The 23,389-nt window shown below is 41.5% G+C and overlaps 3 protein-coding genes across 5 annotated transcripts in view; 2 read left to right on the top strand and 1 right to left on the bottom strand.

Moving 5' to 3' along the window:
- Positions 1–277: 277 nt before the first annotated feature.
- tarbp1 (TAR (HIV-1) RNA binding protein 1) lies at positions 278–15,145 on the top strand. The gene is made up of 39 exons (XM_086093718.1): positions 278–1,266; positions 2,172–2,275; positions 2,374–2,437; positions 2,537–2,685; positions 2,749–2,801; positions 2,889–2,986; positions 3,052–3,187; positions 3,269–3,365; positions 3,465–3,554; positions 3,650–3,791; positions 3,865–4,113; positions 4,511–4,608; positions 4,677–4,814; positions 4,882–5,105; positions 5,186–5,426; positions 5,499–5,687; positions 5,751–5,950; positions 6,025–6,096; positions 6,734–6,855; positions 6,929–7,177; positions 7,575–7,672; positions 7,741–7,878; positions 7,946–8,169; positions 8,250–8,490; positions 8,563–8,751; positions 8,815–9,014; positions 9,089–9,160; positions 9,811–9,931; positions 10,157–10,264; positions 10,345–10,494; positions 10,627–10,713; positions 10,796–11,001; positions 11,075–11,156; positions 11,232–11,397; positions 11,474–11,659; positions 11,758–11,882; positions 12,181–12,317; positions 13,866–14,065; positions 14,507–15,145. Exons 1-38 carry the CDS (start codon positions 381–383, stop codon positions 14,062–14,064), a joined length of 6,330 nt encoding a protein of 2,109 aa, XP_085949844.1. The 5' UTR covers positions 278–380; the 3' UTR covers position 14,065; positions 14,507–15,145.
- Positions 15,146–15,231: 86 nt separating this feature from the next.
- On the top strand, positions 15,232–18,404 carry LOC147163983 (5-hydroxytryptamine receptor 1D). Of its 2 annotated transcripts, none has more exons than XM_086093655.1 (3): positions 15,232–15,478; positions 16,501–16,637; positions 16,710–18,404. In XM_086093655.1, the coding sequence occupies exons 1-3, from the start codon at positions 15,322–15,324 to the stop codon at positions 17,880–17,882; spliced, it is 1,467 nt and encodes a 488-aa protein (XP_085949781.1). In that variant the 5' UTR covers positions 15,232–15,321; the 3' UTR covers positions 17,883–18,404. The 2 variants fall into 2 exon arrangements, with proteins under 2 accessions (XP_085949781.1, XP_085949780.1); XM_086093654.1 differs by having other exon boundaries at positions 16,477–16,637.
- Positions 18,405–18,450: 46 nt separating this feature from the next.
- Positions 18,451–23,389, bottom strand: part of slc35f3b (solute carrier family 35 member F3b) — a 54,807-nt gene continuing 49,868 nt past the window's right edge. For both annotated transcript variants that reach the window (XM_086093652.1, XM_086093653.1), the window contains 4 exons: positions 22,180–22,305; positions 21,466–21,658; positions 21,293–21,382; positions 18,451–20,277 (listed from right to left, as the gene is read on the bottom strand). In XM_086093652.1, the coding sequence (XP_085949778.1) occupies positions 20,036–20,277; positions 21,293–21,382; positions 21,466–21,658; positions 22,180–22,305 (651 nt within the window). In that variant the 3' untranslated portion in view covers positions 18,451–20,035. The remainder of the gene's footprint in view (positions 20,278–21,292; positions 21,383–21,465; positions 21,659–22,179; positions 22,306–23,389) is intronic.

The following is a 23,389-nucleotide window of genomic DNA, read 5'->3' as shown; positions in this document are numbered from 1 at the left end:
CTTCGAATTTTGTATATAAGGCCTTAATGGAAAAAGTTTGGACACCAACGGTCTAATTGAAGAGTTTTTGCAGTTTACAGTACACCACGCGATACAAACAATATTATTTCTTACAATTTTTTTCAAAACTTGCGAATCTTATTTTGACTTTTGCTTGTCATATTTGAGTCAAAGAAACATATCAGTAGCTTACAGTATATCTTTATATATGTTTTTGTAAGTGGAAATCTGACAACTTCTCGCGAGAACATTTGGTGACGTGCACGGAAGTGTATGATCAGCCTGGGTAAACGTGCCTCGAGAAAAGCCGGTTGGAAAAGTTTATTTTGTAACGTACAGGTACAATTTAGTACCTTTTGTCCTTGTGGCGATTATTTACAATGAATTCTGTTTTAATTAACGCAATCTTGTCTACCTCTAACTACGAGCTTCTGTTTGACGCCCTGTGCTGGCCAGTTGACGTGTGGCCGGTGATGGAGCGCGTTGAGGCGCTAACAGCTTTCATAGAAGGACTCGAGCAAATTGTCGTCCAATCAGAAACAAATTCGTCGACAGCCGCGAAAAAACAACGTATAATAGATAAAACAGAATCTATCATTTGGACCCATTGCTTGCCTCTTCTCTCAAGGATTTCAGTAGAAACAGAGGATGTGCGTTGTAGGGAGAGTACTGCAGCTATTTGCAGACTTGTGGCCACCTGTGTCAGTTTATGTGACCCGGCTGTCGCGGGCCGAGCCGCACTGGTCGTCCTGCCTTCGCTACGGCTATCAGATGAGGATCGATCAGACGGGGAGAGACTCAGCGTGGAGGTTGCTAGTGAAGTCCTGGCTGCTCTACTTCCTCATTTAATAGGAGACGAGCAGCTCACCTCGAGCATTTCGTCGTGTATCCTGTCGGGCATTAGAACTATTCCAGACCGGTTGCTCTCCCGGGTCACCGTCCGACTCATGTTAGCCCTGCTGGGCTGTTGCAATAATGCAATGCACAGCAGCATCCTCGACAAAACCCTGAGAGAGCTGTGCACCTGGCATGCATTGGAGCGCACACCTGGAGTAACTGAGCGAACACTGCTGTGTTTGACCGCCTTGTCAAACTACCTGCTGGCACCCACGGAGCCAGACCTTCGGTCCTGCCTCGGCTTCTGGTGCGTGGTCCAGGACGGACTTATCCACAGAGACTGCGTGTCACGTAAGAGGGCATTGTACCTGCTCAAAAGGTGTGTGGCATCGGCACAGGAACAGGGAGTGGACTGTCCTTCACAGCAAGGTACAATTCTCACAGATGGAAAGACATTTATCATTTATATATATAAGACCTAATGACTGTATCTAGAAGCATGTTTCCACAATTTCTATTAGAAGGCAAACTTTTCCATGCTAGTAGTAACCGCAATATCCTGATATCACAATATTAAAATTGCTATAATACCATCGTCGTCATGCTACAATATTTAAAGCACCACATCTCCATCAAAAAACGTTACTTGTCACCTCCTTCAGCCAAGCACAGCATTATGAACTACATAGACTATGATACTTTACGCTGCTGAGCCAATAGTAACACACTGTGCATTGTTTACAAAGTAATTCAAGATGGCAGAGGGCGGCGACCATACTGGCATAGTGGCATGGATATAGCAGAAAACTCAGTCAGAGGTTGACATATAGCATTATGAGCTTTTTTCCTTTTTTTTTTTTTAAATGTCATATCGTGACATTTGGATATCATTACATATCTAACTAGTAGGGAAACTACGTGATACTACTGAGGCAAAACTAAATGTGGGCTTTTTTTTTGCCAGTAGTAGGGTCCAAAAGGCCACTGGTGCATGACATATGCCTACAAGTTGGGTCTGGTTAAGTTACTAGTGGAACAATAGTGAGGTTCAAAGTAAAAATAGTAGGCCAGAACTGGCTCGAGTAAGAAATAGTCATTTCTACCGTACTAGTGCACTCAATTGTCTTACTAGATAGAGAGCATACTAGTTAGGTATACTGAATAGTGAATAAATGTCCATATGTGTTTCCATAGGCATGAAACAAGAGTGATTGTCTCATGTTTACTGTTGTAAAGGTGGATTTTTTTGGGGGGCATTGCAAAACATTTCCTTAGATTGTTCAGGATGGTTCTGACGCTGTATGAAACACTTTTCTTTGTTTTTGTTATTGAAGTGAATGGTGAGATCTTGTTCAAATGGACAGCCAAAAGCAGCAAGATGCTCAGAGACTTCTGGGAGGATTATGTGCTGGTGATGGAGACTTTGGAAGAAAATCAGGTCAAGAATCCATTGTGGTGACAATGATTTAGTTCAAGGGTAATCACCATTCGAACAGTACTGCTAAAATAATGGTGTTATGTCTTCTTCATATGCAGGTCCATGTTGTCCGTCCAGTTCTGAACAGAATAGACTCTCTTATCCAAACTACAGCAAATGAAGGTATTGATGTTTATGCTTTAAAATTATTGTATGCTTTAAATACGGTGTGGTGCCACATCTTATTTATACACTTACTACTGAACTGTCTTGTCTTTGCAGGTCTGGACCTTTTCCACCCATCATGGCTGCTGTGTGTGTACCAGCGGATGTTTCACAGTGAGAATAAAACTTTAATGCGAGCAGGTGTGTGTCACTTGCTTGAAGTCAAAGTCCTCCAACAGCCAACCTTTGCATCAGCTTTTTCTCAGGTGAACGACCATCTATACCTCTTTACTTAATTCATGGTTAAACTCATCTAATTTTCTTTTCAGTTTGTCGTTGGGCCCTTTATGGACGTTCTCTCAGAAATGTCGCTCTTCTGCAAGTGAGATTCTAAACTCACCATGGAATATGTTTAAATTACTTCACATTGGTTTGATATGCAGTAATAAATTGTTGTATTTTTCTCCAGGGCAGGTGGCCAGCGTGTTGGAGACTGCCCTGAGCTGGCAGTTAAACTCCAAATCTTCCTTAAGAACTTCTTCATAAACCTGCCCACAGACGACAGAGGTACAAATGCTTATTCCCAGTAAAAAACAAATAATAATTCTATACAAAATGTGTCTGATTTTCAGGCCGTGTCTTGCTGCAAATGATCCAGCAGCTTGGATCCAAGCATTGGTGTGCAGTGCCCCTCCTATTCATCTCTCAGGCCCTGTCCAAACTTGCTCCAAACCCAATATTGGCGATTGATGGGCTCACCGCCCTTAGGTCTGAACCACATTATGAAGGAAAATACTACTTTCATGGTTGAAGTGTACATTAATTCCGCGCTCGGTCTACCACACACAGGGAGGTGCTGCGCTGCACCATGATCACACATCAAGTCCTCCTGAGAGGCGCTGCTCAGTGCTTCTTATTGAAGAGCGCCCTCTGTCTCTTAGATGTGGTAAGAAAAATTAACTCTGGCAGGAAGTCACAATACTTTTGTCCATTTTTTCAATTGTTGTATGATAGATGTACCCTTGCTATATTAACGTACTTTTAGAGCTCAGTGACCCTTGATGACATCTTTACCTTCTTGGGCCATTTCCGGGCAGATGAGTCACTTTGTCGAGGCACCGAGCTTTGGAAAGAGGTGCTATGCTGTATTGTTTTTACTAAATTATCCAACTGGGCTGCACACCACAGTTTATTTACCAAACCGGTTGCACCCTCGTGTGTCTTTTGGAGGTGTGTGTCTGGCTCTCAAGCAACGAGGGCAGTTTTAAGATGATGCCAAGTGATGGAGATGGTGATGCCTCGAGCAAGGAAACTATTAAAGCATATGTTCAAGGCAAAATACAGGAGTTTCTAACTGTTCCAGCTTGCACTGGTAAGTTCAGAAGGAAGGACGTTGTTTATAGTATTTACTTTTTTTGTTCTTAATCAGTTAATATGTTTTGCAGGTCAGACACATAGCTTACCTGACCCCAAAGAGGCAGACAAGTTAGCCAGGTCCATTCTGCTCTGCACTGACATTGAGATGAGTCATCCTGGTGCAAAGATTGATGACAGCCTCCGGTTGTTAATTTCTCCACTGGTGGACACTCTGAGCCGGCTCGGCACCAACCTCTACATGTCGCTGAAGAAGAGTGATAAGAGCTTGCAACTTGTCCTCCGGCTGCTCCAGCTCAGAGAAACACCAAAAGCCCATGGTTTGTATAATAACAGTAATTTATCATTTCTTTTTAGTCCACTGTCATAATAGAAAACATGTATCGAGCAGGTAATGTAGTGTTCTCTCTCTTTTCGCTAGTTGTATGTGTTTCAAGTCCCTCTGTAATAGGTGAATTTTCACGAAGTTTGACATATTTTACGCCTCTATTAAGCCATTACAAACCTCCCTCCCACATTGCTCCCCCCCTTAAACACTAAACACTTGTTACACTCTAAAAATGTAATTTATAAAATAATGTAGAATAAATGCCAAGTTGCTGATTGTAGGCTGGGTTCATAAATTAATGTGATGCATATTTTTACTAGAAATCACTGTATTTATAAGATGCTAGTGAGTAAGTTATACTTCATATCATATTTCTTGATTTTATTCAGTGGATGAAGTGTCAGCTGCTTTGGAGAGGCTCATTTTTCAGTGTGCAGATTCAATCCAGCACTTTATCATGAGGCGTCTGCGTTGGGAACTGCGGGAGGTAAACAGTAGTACCCACATACAACATGTTGTTTGGAGAGATTATGACATTTGTTTTGTTTTGTGCAGTTGTGTGACGTGGAGCGGGCAGAGCTTTATTTGTGTGTCTTGAAGCAGCTGTCCATGCACAGTTCTACTATTCAACAAGCTTCCTTTCCTAAACTCGTCAAGTACAGTCTCAGCATCCTGCAAGGACCAACCGAGCAGGTGGGGAGCAAAATTATTATTGCTATCATTCAACTTAGTCAGACATTCATCATTCTTCTTTTGCTAGTTCCCCTCGGTGGCGAGCCAAGTGGCTAAAGCAGTTGCTATGGCATCTCTTGCCATGGTATGTCAGCTAATGGAGCAGCAAGCTATCAACTCAGACACGTTTTCTCTTCTAAAACAACTGAACGAGCACTTCTACAAGCCAGTGTCGTCTCCAGGGCAAAGTCATTCACCTCTCGGACGCTTCAATGAGAGGCTCCTGAAACCTCACACGGCAGCCAGCTTGAGGTCAGTGACTAAGAGAGTCTGAAAATGCTGTTGAACACACTTGCCTGTCATATTAAAGTGCCACAGCTATTCTCTCGCAGTGATGAAGGTTGGCAGGGCCCTCTCCTGCAGGATTGGGGTCGCACCGCTGCCCACTTCATGCGGGACCAGTGGATTTGTCTGAGTTTCCTCATAAAAACGCCCGGGCTTCAGAATTCTGAGATCCCCAGAAACACAGAGACTGTCGCAGCTGCTCTGAGCTGCTGCGTGGACGCTCTAGCTCTGCTACCCAGCGATCTGGTGCTGCCTGTTCTCGCCTTCATGGAGGCAGTGTTGCCACAAGTAAGTCTCTGTGTGTTTGAGTTATGACAGGAAGATTGTGTCTGGTGTTGAAATTTGATGCTGTGATCACAGTTAGTGCATGAAGATGAGGCCCTCTGTGTGGAAGCTGTGAGTCGGACCTGGGAGCTGGTACATGGGCTCAGCAATAACGCCCATGACTTCTGGCCTGCCCTCAAAGGCTTCATCTCAGTAGCTTTCCACCAAACACTGCTGCTGCTTACAGACAGTCAGGCCCCGCTGCTGACAACAACCGTGAAACAGGTAATCAAGGCAAATATACTTTGTCCAATAGATACGTTAAGTAATATGGATATTTTTGTGTAGATTGCGACTGAGATCATGGAGCTGTCTGAGTCCAAGAATGGAGTTTTTAGTGTGCTGCTGCAACATTGTTGTCACACATGGTTGCCTGCTAGTGGACAAAACAGCGTCCAAGACAATTACAACTTCTCCAGTGTTTTTAGTCATATCAACATCATGGCTGAGGGCTGCGTTTATGGGCCGGTATTCAGGAGAGATCAGTGGTACGGATCACACTCTTATCAGTGTTTTGTTGATCATTTTTTTCAGCACTTCATTTATTGTTTTTCTTCCATAGGCTTGTTCAAGATGTCCAGGCATATGTGGAGCAACTTGGTGCGGAGTGTGCCACCAACACTGTAGTCGCCAGGTGAGCTTTCATTTGTTTTGATTTATCAGTTAATTTATAATTAGTAACGTTTAATTAAAGCTAAAGGGCTGCAAGTTGAAAATGTAAAGGAAATCTGATTAGAGCAAATCATAATTCAACTTGGGGACCTTTGTAAATATTGGGGTGGGACAGATAGAGTACTGTACATGAACTATGTTGAAATGAGGTTCCCCTGACTGTTCTTTTGTGTCTGTTCAGCAACTTCGGCGTGTGTTTTCAGCATCTGGACAGAATGTCCCTAGGCTGCTTTCACATGTTAATATGTGTATTAATTTATAAACATCAATCAGTTGTCTTTAATAGTCTGTTTTGTTGCTTTTGGCTTGTATGTTTAAATGTGAGAAATTTGAGCATGAAGCTTTAAGCTTGCTTGAATTCTTAAAAATTGTGCTTATAGATTAAAGACAGTCATTTTAGTTGTTTTTGTTTTGAATTTGTAAATTGAGCATGAAGCTTTAAGCTTGTTTGAATTCCTAAAAATTGTGCTTATAGATTAAAGACAGCCATTTTAGTTTTTTTTGTTTTGAATTTGTAAATTTAACAAGGCATGACTTTTAAGAAATAAGGACATTGCAGGAAAGTAATTTTTCTTTTTCTTGTGTGTCTGGCTCTCAAGCAACGAGGGCAGTTTTAAGATGATGCCAAGTGATGGAGATGGTGATGCCTCGAGCAAGGAAACTACTAAAGCATATGTTCAAGGCAAAATACAGGAGTTTCTAACTGTTCCAGCTTGCACTGGTAAGTTCAGAAGGAAAAAAGTTGTTTATAGTATTTACTTTTTTTGTTCTTAATCAGTTAATATGTTTTGCAGGTCAGACACATAGCTTACCTGACCCCAAAGAGGCAGACAAGTTAGCCAGGTCCATTCTGCTCTGCACTGACATTGAGATGAGTCATCCTGGTGCAAAGATTGATGACAGCCTCCGGTTGTTAATTTCTCCACTGGTGGACACTCTGAGCCGGCTCGGCACCAACCTCTACATGTCGCTGAAGAAGAGTGATAAGAGCTTGCAACTTGTCCTCCGGCTGCTCCAGCTCAGAGAAACACCAAAAGCCCATGGTTTGTATAATAACAGTAATTTATCATTTCTTTTTAGTCCACTGTCATAATAGAAAACATGTATCGAGCAGGTAATGTAGTGTTCTCTCTCTTTTCGCTAGTTGTATGTGTTTCAAGTCCCTCTGTAATAGGTGAATTTTCACGAAGTTTGACATATTTTACGCCTCTATTAAGCCATTACAAACCTCCCTCCCACATTGCTCCCCCCCTTAAACACTAAACACTTGTTACACTCTAAAAATGTAATTTATAAAATAATGTAGAATAAATGCCAAGTTGCTGATTGTAGGCTGGGTTCATAAATTAATGTGATGCATATTTTTACTAGAAATCACTGTATTTATAAGATGCTAGTGAGTAAGTTATACTTCATATCATATTTCTTGATTTTATTCAGTGGATGAAGTGTCAGCTGCTTTGGAGAGGCTCATTTTTCAGTGTGCAGATTCAATCCAGCACTTTATCATGAGGCGTCTGCGTTGGGAACTGCGGGAGGTAAACAGTAGTACCCACATACAACATGTTGTTTGGAGAGATTATGACATTTGTTTTGTTTTGTGCAGTTGTGTGACGTGGAGCGGGCAGAGCTTTATTTGTGTGTCTTGAAGCAGCTGTCCATGCACAGTTCTACTATTCAACAAGCTTCCTTTCCTAAACTCGTCAAGTACAGTCTCAGCATCCTGCAAGGACCAACCGAGCAGGTGGGGAGCAAAATTATTATTGCTATCATTCAACTTAGTCAGACATTCATCATTCTTCTTTTGCTAGTTCCCCTCGGTGGCGAGCCAAGTGGCTAAAGCAGTTGCTATGGCATCTCTTGCCATGGTATGTCAGCTAATGGAGCAGCAAGCTATCAACTCAGACACGTTTTCTCTTCTAAAACAACTGAACGAGCACTTCTACAAGCCAGTGTCGTCTCCAGGGCAAAGTCATTCACCTCTCGGACGCTTCAATGAGAGGCTCCTGAAACCTCACACGGCAGCCAGCTTGAGGTCAGTGACTAAGAGAGTCTGAAAATGCTGTTGAACACACTTGCCTGTCATATTAAAGTGCCACAGCTATTCTCTCGCAGTGATGAAGGTTGGCAGGGCCCTCTCCTGCAGGATTGGGGTCGCACCGCTGCCCACTTCATGCGGGACCAGTGGATTTGTCTGAGTTTCCTCATAAAAACGCCCGGGCTTCAGAATTCTGAGATCCCCAGAAACACAGAGACTGTCGCAGCTGCTCTGAGCTGCTGCGTGGACGCTCTAGCTCTGCTACCCAGCGATCTGGTGCTGCCTGTTCTCGCCTTCATGGAGGCAGTGTTGCCACAAGTAAGTCTCTGTGTGTTTGAGTTATGACAGGAAGATTGTGTCTGGTGTTGAAATTTGATGCTGTGATCACAGTTAGTGCATGAAGATGAGGCCCTCTGTGTGGAAGCTGTGAGTCGGACCTGGGAGCTGGTACATGGGCTCAGCAATAACGCCCATGACTTCTGGCCTGCCCTCAAAGGCTTCATCTCAGTAGCTTTCCACCGAACACTGCTGCTGCTTACAGACAGTCAGGCCCCGCTGCTGACAACAACCGTGAAACAGGTAATCAAGGCAAATATACTTTGTCCAATAGATACGTTAAATAATATGGATATTTTTGTGTAGATTGCGACTGAGATCATGGAGCTGTCTGAGTCCAAGAATGGAGTTTTTAGTGTGCTGCTGCAACATTGTTGTCACACATGGTTGCCTGCTAGTGGACAAAACAGCGTCCAAGACAATTACAACTTCTCCAGTCTTTTTAGTCATATCAACATCATGGCTGAGGGCTGCGTTTATGGGCCGGTATTCAGGAGAGATCAGCGGTACGGATCACACTCTTATCAGTGTTTTGTTGATCATTTTTTTCAGCACTTCATTTATTGTTTTTCTTCCATAGGCTTGTTCAAGATGTCCAGGCATATGTGGAGCAACTTGGTGCGGAGTGTGCCACCAACACTGTAGTCGCCAGGTGAGCTTTTATTTGTTTTGATTTATCAGTTAATTTATAATTAGTAACGTTTAATTAAAGCTAAAGGGCTGCAAGTTGAAAATGTAAAGGAAATCTGATTAGAGCAAATCATAATTCAACTTGGGGACCTTTGTAAATATTGGGGTGGGACAGATAGAGTACTGTACATGAACTATGTTGAAATGAGGTTCCCCAGACTATTCTTTTGTGTCTGTTCAGCAACTTCGGCGTGTGTTTTCAGCATCTGGACAGAATGTCCCTAGGCTGCTTTCACATGTTAATATGTGTATTAATTTATCAACATCAATCAGTTGTCTTTAATAGTCTGTTTTATTGCTTTTGGCTTGTATGTTTAAATGTGAGAAATTTGAGCATGAAGCTTTAAGCTTGTTTGAATTCCTAAAAATTGTGCTTATAGATTAAAGACAGTCATTTTTGTTTTTTTGTTTTGAATTTGTAAATTTAACAAGGCATGTTTTTTAAGAAATAAGGACATTGCAGGAAAGTAATTTTTATTTTTCTTCTTAATGTTCAGTATTTTATTGAATCAGATATTATTGTATTGTCACAGTGATCAAGGCTTTGATTTTTTATGTTGCCTCTAGATGTCTCTCTTGCCATGTCACAGAACAACAACTTTTGTCTTCTAGTGACAACAGAGATGATCAGCTACCTCGCATGTACATCCTGGCTTTCCTAAATCGTCTAGATGCTTCTAACAGTCTGCACCAGCAACTGACGCAGCAACTTGTTGTGACTCTCTTAGAAAAGGTAACTTACTTAGAAAAATGTTATTGCCATAACTCAACATTCAGACTGGCCAGATCTGTTGTCCTGTACATGTACATAATGAAATGTGACATATATTATTGTGGTTCTTCTCACAACAAATAATGAACCATTACCGTTGCCCAGCACTTTAGAAATGTTATATGCAACCACCTGAAACAATGAAAAACACTTTCTGCCATACTGTATGTCAAACTTTCCTTCCAGGACAAGAACATGTCAAAATCATTGCGTATCTCTAGTAACTCTCTGCAACATCGTGTGAAAAACAGAGTATGGCAAACACTACTAATAATGCTGCCCAAATTCAAAGAGGTAAGTCACTGGCACCTTAATCATTACACCTGCAATCAGGGAAAAAAATAACTTCTTGCCTGTTTGGTAAATGCACACAGGAGTTTGTAGCTTCTATACTGAACAGTATCTTTGAGGCTGGGTTCTGTAGTAACCAGGCTTCAGTCAAATACCTAATTGAATGGACGATAATCCTGATCCTTGTCCGTTATCCACAACAAATAGACCGATTTTGGGCCTGCTTCAACATGGTGAGTTTGCTATGTATTTTTTTTTATTTTTATTTTTTTTATTACCTCTGATGTTTTACTTAAGAGGTAATCCTAACCCTAAATCTAATGGTTTAAAGTAAATCAGCATTCGTTTCTGTGCTTTTGGTACAGCATCATGAAGGAACCAAGACTGGGATCTGCACCTTCCTGGCAGTCCTCATGCATTTTGCTGTCATCATTCCCACCCTTAATGATCCAGTGAGCCATCTTTAAAATGACACTCAACATGTTAATTCACTTCTCAGTCCTTAAAAAACATTTATTTCCTTGTGTCATTCAGGATATGCATTTAGCAAAAGCACTGGACGTCACACTTCAGTGGTGTTTCCACCACAACTTCAGTGTGCGTCTCTATGCCCTGCTGGCTTTGAAGCGAGTTTGGAGCTTGGTAGAGGTCCGAGGAGAGAAAACAGTTGATGGTTTGAGGGGGCTGTCCACTGTGGTCAAGGCCTGTTTGCACCAGATGGAGGCCTTGAAGAACACTGGGTGGGAATGCAACACTACAGTAGCTGCAAAAGCATCAATGTCGTGTGCTGAAAACATGTCTGCTAACTTTTAGGAATGCAAACAAGAACTGGACCAGGATTCAAGAGCACTTCTTTTTTGGCACCTTTCATCCAATTAGGGATTACAGCATTGAGGTAAGTGTGTACAGTACATGAAAAAATGTGTTATATTATGCATGTAAACAACAACACTTTGTTTTTTTTTCCTAGACGATATTCTACACTTTTCCGAGTCTTTCAGGGTTGGCTGATGATGAGTGGATTCCCCCCTGGAAGCTAGAGAAGCTGTCATGCTTTTCTCACACGCCTCCTTTGAGGAATCCCGCATCCGATCTGAGCCAGCTCCAGCCCGGAGACTGGATACAGCAGGATAAAAGTACACTACTAGGCCGCCTGAATCTAATCTGATGCTTTTCGGTGAAATGTTCACAATTTTGTAATGTATCTCCCAGGTGAGGAGGACAAGGAGGAGCGCTGGGCAGAGGTACAGAAGAAAATAACCCCCTGGTGGTTGGACATCCAGGGGCAAGACCCAGATCTTCAGCTGGTTCCGCAGCAGAGAGCAGCTCGCCTGGGCAAACAGCATGGCGCCCTGCTGGTGGTCGCCTCACTCATTGACAAACCTACGAACCTTGGAGGTCATAACACTTTGTAGCTCAGACAACATCAACAACTATCAACAGTGTGCAGCTCTGAGAGTAACGCCACCAAAATGTGTTTGTTTTTGCGATCGAAGGTCTGTGCCGGACCTGTGAGATCTTTGGTGCCAGTGCGTTGGTGCTGGACAACCTCCGCCACATTACTGACAAACACTTTCAGTCCCTCAGTGTCTCATCTGAACTTTGGCTTCCTCTCCTGGAGGTGACGTGCATCACATTTGACTAGTCCCGCCATTTTACTTTATTGTACTTTGCCGGCTGAGGGGCACACTCACTGGTCACGGCATACGTATACTGTACCTGCACCATCAAATGACATCCCATACACAAGCAGTAATATGTTTAGAATTTTAGTTTGCATTTTTTTGTACTTGTACAGTGCAACTCTTCATCAGTCATATTTAGGAGATGACGGTAACACAGGGATAAAGGTTTCTTTTTTGGCTTGTGTCATTTGTTTTGTTGTGCTCCTCTATAAACGGAATGTGTTTGCTCATTAGGTAAAGCCGTTGGAGCTGGCAGAATTCCTGCAGGTAAAGAAGAGTAAGGGCTACTGCATTGTTGGTGTAGAGCAGACTGCCAACAGTCAGAGCCTTCAGGACTACCAGTTTCCTGAGAGGACTCTGCTACTTCTGGGGTATGACTTTTGACAACTCTATCTGAAGCCCAGTTCCCAGATTGGCAGAATTGCCAATTGTTTGCATTTCAACAGTTGTAGTTGTTGAACCATGTACTTCAAAAACTGCCATGTTTTTTGGAATGTAGAAGAAAAGCTGGAGTTGCAAGAATGAGGCTAAAAATTGAAAACTACCACTTTTTACATGCTCAGTTTTTTTGCTGCCTTAAGAGGTTGCTGTAACAAAATAAAAACAGCGGGCAAATGGTTAGAAAGCAGAGTTTGGTGCATGACCATTTTGTGGAACAAAACTAGGAACATTTGTCATATCTACAAGGCTTAGCATAGCAATCCCTGATTATGTCATGCACTTTAAGTAGCTAAAGAGCCTGCCTGCACACTTTACGTAACCCATCATCTTGTCAAATAGCGTTTTTCTATCAATTACATCCCTTTCACTTTCACCTCTATGAGTTTTACACAGATAAAGGTATGAGCTGGTGAGGTTATTTAATATTAACGCACCTGTTCAGCCTTTTTCCCAGCAGGCCCTTCACTCTTGGTGCTTCTGTCAGAACATGCTGCTCTGTAATTGGCTTTCCCTCAGGATAGCAGAGCAGAAAATGTTGACAGCAGCAGGGACCTTCATCTATTATAATGTTGTTTAGGGCGTGGAAGATCAGAAAGATGCACTTTGTCTCATCATTCAAGTATTTGGAGCTTCACACCAGTTGACATAACTTCAATTATGCACAGATTTGGCCACTAATTCCATCCTTTGGAAGAGGCAGTACAATATCCGTTTGGGTGTGCCGTTTTGTTGTGGCCTTCAAGCAATCTTCTCACCCAATTACACTCAGGATAAATGGAGATCATTACATTGCCGTTTCCTGCTGTGTTGTGGCCTCTCTAGACTCATTGAAGGCTACCCTCATTATGCCTTTACGTTCACTGCACGCAACCTTACTTGAGGTTCAGTACACCTGTACAGTACAATCCAGCGAGTCGCCTTTATACAATACAAAACCATAATGCTAATCTTTGTCGTGTAATGTCACTAAAAAACTTCATTACATAAGGTTGCTTGTTTGCTTTGGTGGACGCATCCTCACAGATCCCATCAATGTCTGTTGTTATGGGCTCAGGGCCAAGAGTAATCAACTTCTGATTGTGAGAACTTCAGGAAATTAATTAACTTGGCAACTTAGTGGTTCATTAATCAAACTGAAATGGCAGTACTGTGTTTAGCATCATCATATAGAGTGAAAAGCCCAATTTAGAAGTTTGATTGAAAGAGCTGCAACATTGTTGTGCAGTAGAACTGTATCAGACCTCCTTCCCATGGTACACTTGAAAAGAAACAAATGCAGGAGTGATTTATTTATTTATTTTTTGCATAATAGATTAACATCTACTAAAGGAAAATCACTTGAAGAAGTTGAGTAGTATGCATCTGATTAATATATCCTAAATATTTATGGTCAAATATTCTCATTAAAGCTCATAAATGTAACTGGCAGTACCGGAAAAAAACTGACCCAGACTTAAAAAGTGTTTCTGTCATCATAGCAACGAACGAGAAGGCATCCCCGCCAACTTACTCCAACTGTTGGACGTGTGCGTGGAGATCCCTCAGCGAGGGGTCATCCGCTCACTCAACGTGCACGTGAGCGCCGCCCTGCTGATCTGGGAATACACCCGCCAACGCCTCATCAGCACCTCCAGTCAAGACAAGTCAAAACAGCTGAAGAACCAAACCACCTCCTAAGGTGTTTGCTTATCAGTCACCATATGTAGTGTTTCAATTCTAAATGCAAACCACAGTGCAGCCCCATGAGCCTGTTTGTTCATCATGTAAGTTTGTTGGTGGTATTTTGTACGCGTACATTTCTGGTGCCGTGATGGGTCATGAAATGGAGATCAACACCGCTTATTCCGTTCAAGTATTCCACGGAGCATCGTGCTTGGAATAATAAAACAAACAACGGCAATTATTTTACTGAGTTATCCATTGAGGCAATTACTTTTTGACTCACGGGGGCTTTAAAGACCAATGTATAAAATATGCTGCGCTCCACTATCATTCATCGTTGACTTGATAGTTTTTATGTGAAACGGTGCTACTGGGTAAACTCTGAAGTATTAATGTGATTCAAAACAATTGTTTGTTTGTTTTCCTGGTCCATTTCACTTTCTGTTTTCCTCATTAGGGTGGCAGATGAGCTGGAGCCAATCCCAACTGACTTGGTGCGAGAGGCGGAATGCATCCTGAAAATGGGAATCCCAAAGTCAATATTTAATTATATTTAAAAAAAAAATTGTTAAACAGAAATATATTGGAAGGCAGGGCATGGTTGACAAGTGGATAGCACATCCACCCTACAGTTCTTAAGTTCGGATGTTTGAATCCGGGTCCCGGCCATCCTTTATGAAGTGTGTACTGTATGTTCTTTCTGTGCTTGTGTGAGGTTTCTCCAGGTAGGTTACCCTGCTTCCAAATCACCCACCCATGACTCCAATGAGGTTGAGTAGTATTTAGGGGGAAAAATGGATGGATGAAAGGACTATTTTAATGAGTCATTTTTAGGGAACCAGTGAGCAAGAAATGTCATTGCTTGTCATTTTTTTTTAAATAGTATTTGAGTTTTCATTTCAATAATTTATTTCATTCATTTGTAAATGAAAAAAAACGACAATATAAAACAATATTCTTCATCGTTAAATGAAAAGAAGCAGAAAAAAAACTTAATAAATGTATTGTATAAATGTATATAAAATGTATTTGCTGAAATAAAAGTGTGATTGAATTTGGTGTGTACTATGATTAAACAGACAAAAATATGTTTGAAGTTGATTCAACCCGTTCTCTTACTCTCAGTGGATGGATTGGAAGAAAGGGTGAGATGGTGAACCGCCCCCAAAAGGAGGCGATTCACCATCCCCTGATGAAGTTCAGAAAACTATTTGTGAATATTTTTGTAATTCACCGCAGTGGGTAAAGTGTAGGTTACTCAATAGGCCTGGAATGGACGTCATGGAAGGCAGCGGGTCAGTTCTAGGCTGTTTGGGAGCGGCCACCGTCAACTCAAGCCGAAAGGGTGATTCGGAGAACGGCGTGCCCACACGGATTGAGTCGCTGCTGGTGGTGCTCGTGGTAGTGATGTCTCTGGGCTCGGTAACAGGTAGCACACATCCTATGATATTTGTATTTATTGTTTTACTTTCATGTGTAACAATGTTACGCTAATGTAAATATAACCATTATTAGCTATAATCTTATGTTGTCTTTAGCTAGCTCATTTGAGTGAATAAATGAGTAAGGTGTAGGCTACCTGGTTTCAAAATATGAAACTTTAAAAAAATATATTTAGACTCAAAAGTTAAATGAGATCTATAAGAGCAGTATCAACTTCCTGTCCTTACAAAGATAAAAAAAAATCTGTTTTTGAATGACAGTCAAATGTGTATTAAATTCTCAATGGTGGAGTACTGTAGCCTATTGAAGCGTTTCTCTGGTCTTTTTAACTTTCCTCGTTGGGAAGAAGAGACACTTCTCAACACCACTGATTTTGGGGAATATTTTGGAACATTTTTGTCCCTTAAATGTTCTCAAATTGTGCATAATGAAAGTTATAATCAATATTGGAGCCGTTGTATACCATTGCTATCTACTACAGTAATCAGAATGACAAACGTTTTTGTTGATTTTTGGTGAATATTTTGGAACATTTATGTCCCCTAAATGTCCTCGAATTATCCATAATGAAAGATATGATACATATTGGAGCTGTAGTAGGTAGTTGTTTATCATTGACAGTTACTACAGCAGTCAGAATGAAAAAACAAAACAAAAAAAACTTTATGGTGATTTGATGATACGTCACCCTGGAGAATGTAATTTGTAGACGCTCCCTAAATTAGACTGTAGGAGTGACGATCAAACATCGAACGTCAAGCCAACTTTTTGTCGCTCTGCAAGCTACAAAGGTACCCTTAAATGATACCTCTGCGATACAGGCAGCCAATTGTTAAGCCAGAAATGTTTAGTTGCCCATGTAATGGAAGTCCTCCACGTGTACCTACCTATTAATAATAATACAACCTAACCAATGACTGGAAAATCTGTTATCGACTTTTACAATGTGCATGTCTAAAGCCACTGTGACGTGTTTTTCTGTAGGTAACCTTATTGTCATTGTCCTAGTGACCGTCACCAAGTCTCTCCACCAAGTGACATCAGTGTTGATCATGAACTTGGCCATCAGTGACCTCCTGGTGGGCCTCTGTGTCATGCCCTTTGTTGCTTTGTCCATCATAAAGCCTGGATGGGTCGAATGCTTCGTAAGAAATCTCTTGGACTTGCTGCCTTCTTATGTTTTCATTCATTTATTTTGTTTCTTCCTCCCTTAACAGAACCTGTGTCTATTTGTGGCCTACACCTCCTCTGTCTACTGCACAGTATCTGTTCTCACACTGGCTGCCATCGCTTTAGACCGCTACCATTCCATCATGGACTGCCTGCGCTACACCTCCCGCTGCACCCTGTGGAGGACGTGCTCGGTGGTCCTGTGGATCTGGCTGCAAGCCATGGCAACCAGTTGTCCCCCTCTGCTGGGCTGGAGCTCTGTGGCCTATGTGGCTCCCGTGTACAGCTGTGTGGTAGACTGGGCCAGCAGTCCCAGCTACACGGCCACCATGATTAGCCTCTCCTACCTCATGCCTGCCATCATTATCCTGGTTTGTTACATGAACATCATCAAGGTGGCACGCAACCATGCTAAGAGGATTCACAGTTTGGAGGACTCGGTTCAACGGAGTAGGGATCCCAAGTCCATGTTCCCACCTTTGCACAGCCCCTCCACACTGGTCTATCATCTAAGTGGACAGTTTGTGTCTGCTCATCCAACTTCCTCCAGGGGGATCCTATCCATGTTGTCATTCCCCCAGCCTCTGCAGGACTCCCAGCAGCACCATCAAGGAGTTGCTCGCCTCTTTCTGGTCATCTTAGCCTTCTTCCTGTGCTGGACCCCATACATCGGGGTTGCTCTTATTCAGGCCACAGAAGCAGCAATCTCTGGTGAGGCCTCCCTGTTGCCTCCTTCTGCTCTGACTTTTTCCTACTTTCTGGTGCTGCTCAATTCCGACTTCAACCCACTGCTCTACGCTCTGCTCAGCAAGCGCTTCCAGGCAGCTTTGCGGGGGCTGAGGCAGAAGCTGAGAATTGGAATGGGAAGTGTCAGCTGGGGAGGGGAGGTGGACCCCTGCATCCTCACCACCCCGCATCCCAGGCCGACATCCAGCTTGGACACCTCTCAATATTCCTCTCCAGTTTTCACCATCAGCGCTGACTTCAAGAATCTTTCCAGTAAGAATGCATGCAAAATGTGTCTCTGTGAAGAGGTCGCCCCATCTTGCTCCACTTGCGGTGGCAGGAAGTTGGAGTATCTGCAAGTGCCCTGTAGGACACAAGAGGGCGGCAGACTACCATTTTCTGCTTTGACAGTGGCGCTCAGAGCCACTTTTGTTTATGGACAGATTACAGTCAAAGTAGAACATGCCCCATCAGAAAACCTACTTCTTCCATAAGCAAAATGGGCAGACGTTTTTGGACACTTCTCCTAATCAACTAGTTAATCTTTCAGAGGCTGAACAAGACAAATTTTGAACAATTTCTTTCTTCCTGCTTTTAAGGAGCCATTTTGGGAAGGTCCTTTTCGTTTCCCTATGTATGTGCTGCTCTGAGGTCCAACATTAATCACTACCGGATGAAGGGACACAAATTCCTATAGACTCAATCAATCCAAAATCTTTTCTGAATTTTTTTCAGAACAGTGTGAAAGCTGTTATAGATCCAAAATGTTCTTCCATTTTCATCTTCTGTAGGTTTAAGGGCTCATATAGTGCAAGCTCTGATTAGCTTTACAACATCAAACTAAGGTTATAGTTTATAAAAGTTATGGTAGAAAACAGTATATTTCTGCTCTGAGACATCACAGTAAAATGCTTCATCTAAAAAAAATTCCAAGTTTCACATTGGCAAGAAGAAACCAAACCTGGACAATGGATGTATTGAAAAGTAATCTTTTATGAAGTATATGTGAATATACTTGAAGACCCCCACCCCCCTCCCCCCACCAGATAATGTAATAATCAGACCTCCCATACTCCTTCCTCAAATGTGATAATCATACAGTATGCTGCATCTCAGTGTATAAAATCGTTATTCCTTACAAAGGTTTACATTTATGTCTAGCAATAATTCCAGAGGAATACAATATTCTTGTTTATTGTCATTGAGAATGACAATGGGAAACAGTGCTTATGTATGCTGCTGTGAAAACAAAGAGAAGGCAGTGAAGTGGTCTTGATAACTGTGTGATGTCATCATCGGCCTGCCCTGTCTCAACAGCAGCCAGATGAAAAACAAATATGAAAGGTATGCTATGACGTGTCCAAAAAAATAAAAACGCAGATGAATACTTGTCTGCAGAAGTCTGTGGTGGCACTGTAAAAAGCAGATTGCACGTAGTGATGTTCATACATTCACAACAAGGCAGTTTCCAGCTCTTCATTCAAGGCTCAGTTCATCTCCACTGGTAACTTGCCTCAAGTATCAGAAATACAGTAAACAACAAAAAGATAGATCATGTGTCTCCAAGCTACACTCAGTCACAACATGAGGTACACAACATCGAAATAGGCTGCCTTCAATTACAGTAAATCCTCGAATTGTCAAATCTTTGATATAACTTCTGGCTTGGATCGCATTAAATTGTGTGTTGTGTACCTAATGAAGTGTCTAGTGAGTGGAAAAGTAGAAAACTTATCTATCAACTGCATATAAAAATGAGATGGAGTTTAAATTTGCTCTATATGACTATTGTGCATGAGTTAAATGACAGAAATCCAAGGGGGGGCTCAGTGTAGTTCCTTTCACAGTGAAGCTAATTGCTTTCAACCAAAGGTTACAACACTTAAAAACTACTTTTGACAGTAACCTTTAGAAAGTTGGCTGAACTGAAAACAGTGTTGCTTCATGGCAATCCAAGTTAATCATGCGTTGCACGTTTTACTTGTCAGAGCTCTCGACTACTGTTGACCGCCAGCCAGAGCGACGGGTGTCGCCACTTCCACTTGGATAGTAGTTCCATCTTAGCCCCGGGAGAGCACATGAATGCAGGGGGCCAATCAGAGCGGTCCAAAAAAGGCTTTGGATGGAGCGAGGTGCAGTAAAAGCATGTTGAGCTCACACTGAGCCTCGCATGTCCACTCGGGCTTGTTCACACCACATGAGCACATCAGGTCGGCAGGTGTGAACTACAAGCTGTTATATACAGTGCAAAAGGAGGAAGGAATCTGTCATGACACCTGAGGGATGCCACTCGGGGCCTCCCGTTAATTTGCAGGCATTCAGCATTTGTAGGCATTCTTCTTTGGATTGTTAAGCATGTGTTTTGTCTTCAAGCCAGCCAAGTCCACATGGTGCTGACTTTCTTCCCCAATTAAGTTGGCATGTCTTCCCAGGCCAAAGATGTGATGACCAATGGAAAAATTGATGACAGGTACAGTGGTAACTTTGTCTGCAATACCTGATTATATTTAAGTAAGAAGGGTACATCTGGTTTGAGTCCATGCATCAACTCAATGATGACAGACAATCTCTCTTCCTCGTCCACATTTTACAGACAGAGGTTCACATCCAATGAGGCTGCATCAATGGAGGCCATTAAATATCCCAGTCAGCGTGAGAATGTGGACATGGAAGTCCTGGCTCGGCCCCTCCAATTGAGCGCTGTGGAGGCCCCCGCCTCCGCACCGTCCTCGGCCGGCTCATCGCGTTTTCGCAGCTTGGTGCTTAACCGGATGATGCACTGGTCCCAGTCCTCTGGAAGGAGCAGCATGAGAAAGCCCAGACAAATGATTGAGACGGCGATGAGGCGCACCGTGTTGAAATTAATCTCACACGTGTAGAAGTCCACCACTGCAGGTGAGGAGGAAAAAACAATATTGAGTCATTTGGAAATGTTTCTGTTGATTTAAAAACTCAAGTGCTGTCAAAACGAAATGTAGTTGTGGGTCTAAGCAGGGGTCTGCAACCTGTTGCTCTAGAACCACATGTGGCTCTTTAGTCCCTCTCCCCTGTGGATCGCTAGTATAAATTGTTTTTTTTACATATTTATTTGTATTATTTAAGATAAAATATTCTTCAAACAAATGAATGATTTCGATAAAACATGAATAATTAAATATTCCCAAAAATGTCAGAGTACAAATTTTTAAATTGTCGGAAAAAGATGAAAACATTTTTAAAAGCTACCTAAAATTGTCCTGAAAGTGTCCATGTACTTGCCATGTCCAAAAAGGTAGAATAAAAGCTTAAATTTACCATAAAGTGTCCATGTACTTGCCAAAAATGTCAGATAATTTAATAAAAAAAAAAAAAAGGGGGTTGGGGGGACTAAAGAAAATGTTCAAAAAGTAACCTAAAATGATGAAAATTACCATGAAATATTTTTAGAATTGCCAAAAAATATCAGAAAATTGCTTACAAAAAAGGCAGAAAAAGTGTCCAAAAAATAGCCATAAAATGTCCCAAAAAAAGAGAAAGAGATGAAGAAAATGACCGTAATATGTCCATAAAATTGCCAAAAACGTAAGAAATTTGACAGAAAGGCAGAAAAGTCTAAAAATGAATGAAAATTTACAAAAAAAGAAAAGAAAACTAAAGATGAAAGGTAGAAAAAAATTAATGTCAATGTATTGGATACTGCATATTTTTGAGTACATTAGTCCAACATTAACACAATGTTTACTTCATCACAATCTTCAAATGTTGCATTACCCCCCCAAAAAATCAAAGTTAAGATCCTATGAGAATATCAGTTTCAATACTATGTTGACATCAAACCTCTAAGAACCTCTATGCATTGTCAAGGGCAAAATGTTCTATGTCCTCACTGTAACTATTAAATGATGACTTACACTAAAACACTTACTGGCATTGACAGGAACACTTAAGACGATGCCAAGGGAGATAAAAGTTGGATATGTTATGGCAATGCCGAAGTTGACCAGGACATTAAAAGCTGTGTGAAGAAGCAGAATGAGAGTAGCAGAACTTTTGGCAAAGAGTGATAATAGATGACAAAATCTAAGTGATTTTATTTACCAAAAAGCAGGGCTGCAACTCCACACAAGTATCCCCAGGGGATGTCACCTGGCCATTCAATATACTCCACTCGAGTAAAATATAGGACGATGGGCACAATGCTGATAAAAACAAAGTTGGCACCTCCCACAATGCTCAGAAAAAGCGCAGCTTCACCGAATTTGGCACTGCCGAGGACCATCTTGAAGAGAACCTGGCAGGAAGGAGAGCAGTTACTCATGAATGCACACAATGTGACTTCCTGTGGCACAGCATTAGAGGATGACCTTCATTAAATACAAAACATTAGGTACACCTACATTGAAACGTTGTCAGTCGGCCTACTTTTAGAGGTAAATAAATATATACTGTAGGAGATTCTTTCTTTCCTACCTCTATAAAACATTTTGCATTCTTTCTAATCAAATTTCTCAATTGCAAGGCTTATTTTAAATTGTACCCTCATTTTAGTTTATATGATACTTGATTTGAAATTTCTATCACATTGTTAAATATTAAGGATATCATGTAGTAGTTTATAAGAAAACATTTCTTGTTTGACTACTGACTCGCTTCAAATATTGGAACTCATTAGATTGTACAGGAGTATCTAATCAAATGGCCATTCAGTGTGAATTGCAATTTACAAAGGAGAAATAAATACTGTAATGGATGTTTATCATAGATTTCGAACTCAATTAAAGCTCACTCCAGCCATGAATAAAATAATTATACCTTGTATAGTGCAGACATGGATGCTGAAGTAACGACCAGCGTGATGCCGATGACCGAGTGACTATGGAAGCCGTCAGCGTAGGTCATCATGACGATACCTGCTATGGCCAAGATGGCCGCCACTATCTGTAGACAGAGGAGATAACTACTGTATTAACAACATGGTCTTCACAGTGTGGTGACTTTTTGACCGCTGCTGCAGATGGCCTCCTCTTTGTTGTTGCTCTATTTGCTGCATGAGCTTTATCTCAAAGTCAGCAGATGACGCTCCTGCAGTGTTCTAGAAGTTAATTGTCTTGCATTGATTTCCACTGCAAGCCATCGCGCCAATAGCAGGAAGCCCAGTGTCCTCAAAAAACCTCAAAGTAGCGCACCATAAATTCAAGATTGTATGTTTTTACAGGCCTCGCTGTTATAAAGATAGCAAGCAGGCATGAGTCCAGTTTAGTGGATTGCTTGTGCATTAAGGAGTTGTCAGGAAGATAAATGGGCTGGCCAGAGCCCTCCTAACATTCCTCCCAGGCATGGCACCTTTGACAAAATGGTTCTCTCAGCACTGCAGGCCGCCTGTCAGTCAAGACGGAGGGCTGCCGCTAACCGCAAAGTCAACAACCTCATGCTTTTAGACAGTACTTAATTTAGTTTTTTTAGACATGTCAGCGCATTGTGGGGGATCAAAGAGGGATAGGGTCATGACTCCAACTAAACCTGTTGTCTTCACAAAGGTCTAATAAATCAAATTTTTATGTATGAAACTTCAACCTTATTTAGCATTGTTATGTAAACTGGTTCCACACAATTGCATTTCATTATTTAAACAAAACAACTTAGGTTAAGATTGGATCATCATATTGTTTTGAAAATAACATGATTAATCTAATAATTAATTACATTTCAAAAAAGGATGTACCGGTAGATGTTTATTAACAATATAAGTATACATATTTTATCATGTTTTCATTTTAATTATGAACATGAATGTGTTTAGTTCCTTTTTCCTATTCAAGGAAATTCAATGAATTGTACTGTATAACATTTGAAATAAAATAGTTGTCATATATGGGAATTGCTTACGAATTGTAATGTATTTTCATAGAACTGAACTTCAGTTGGTCCTAACTGCTCGTATTGAATTGTATAAGTGCAAATTAATAATAAAGTTCACATCATACAACACATACTGCAGCATTTTCAAGAACATTTTACATAC

The sequence above is a fragment of the Leptonotus elevatus genome, chromosome 13, assembly GCF_054856555.1.
Source record: "Leptonotus elevatus isolate MCC_2025b chromosome 13, RoL_Lele_1.0, whole genome shotgun sequence".
NCBI lineage: Eukaryota > Metazoa > Chordata > Actinopteri > Syngnathiformes > Syngnathidae > Leptonotus > Leptonotus elevatus.
This window is presented reverse-complemented; position numbering and strand designations above follow the sequence as displayed.

Excerpts from the sequence above, each read along its gene's own strand:
- tarbp1 (XM_086093718.1), top strand. The coding sequence starts at position 381 with ATGAATTCTGTTTTAATTAACGCAATCTTGTCTACCTCTAACTACGAG. Across the intron at positions 1,267-2,171 it reads GGACTGTCCTTCACAGCAAG|TGAATGGTGAGATCTTGTTC; the intron begins GTACAATTCTCA and ends TTGTTATTGAAG. Across the intron at positions 6,856-6,928 it reads AACTGTTCCAGCTTGCACTG|GTCAGACACATAGCTTACCT; the intron begins GTAAGTTCAGAA and ends TATGTTTTGCAG.
- LOC147163983 (XM_086093654.1), top strand. The coding sequence starts at position 15,322 with ATGGACGTCATGGAAGGCAGCGGGTCAGTTCTAGGCTGTTTGGGAGCG. Across the intron at positions 15,479-16,476 it reads GTCTCTGGGCTCGGTAACAG|GTAACCTTATTGTCATTGTC; the intron begins GTAGCACACATC and ends GTTTTTCTGTAG. Across the intron at positions 16,638-16,709 it reads CTGGATGGGTCGAATGCTTC|AACCTGTGTCTATTTGTGGC; the intron begins GTAAGAAATCTC and ends CTCCCTTAACAG.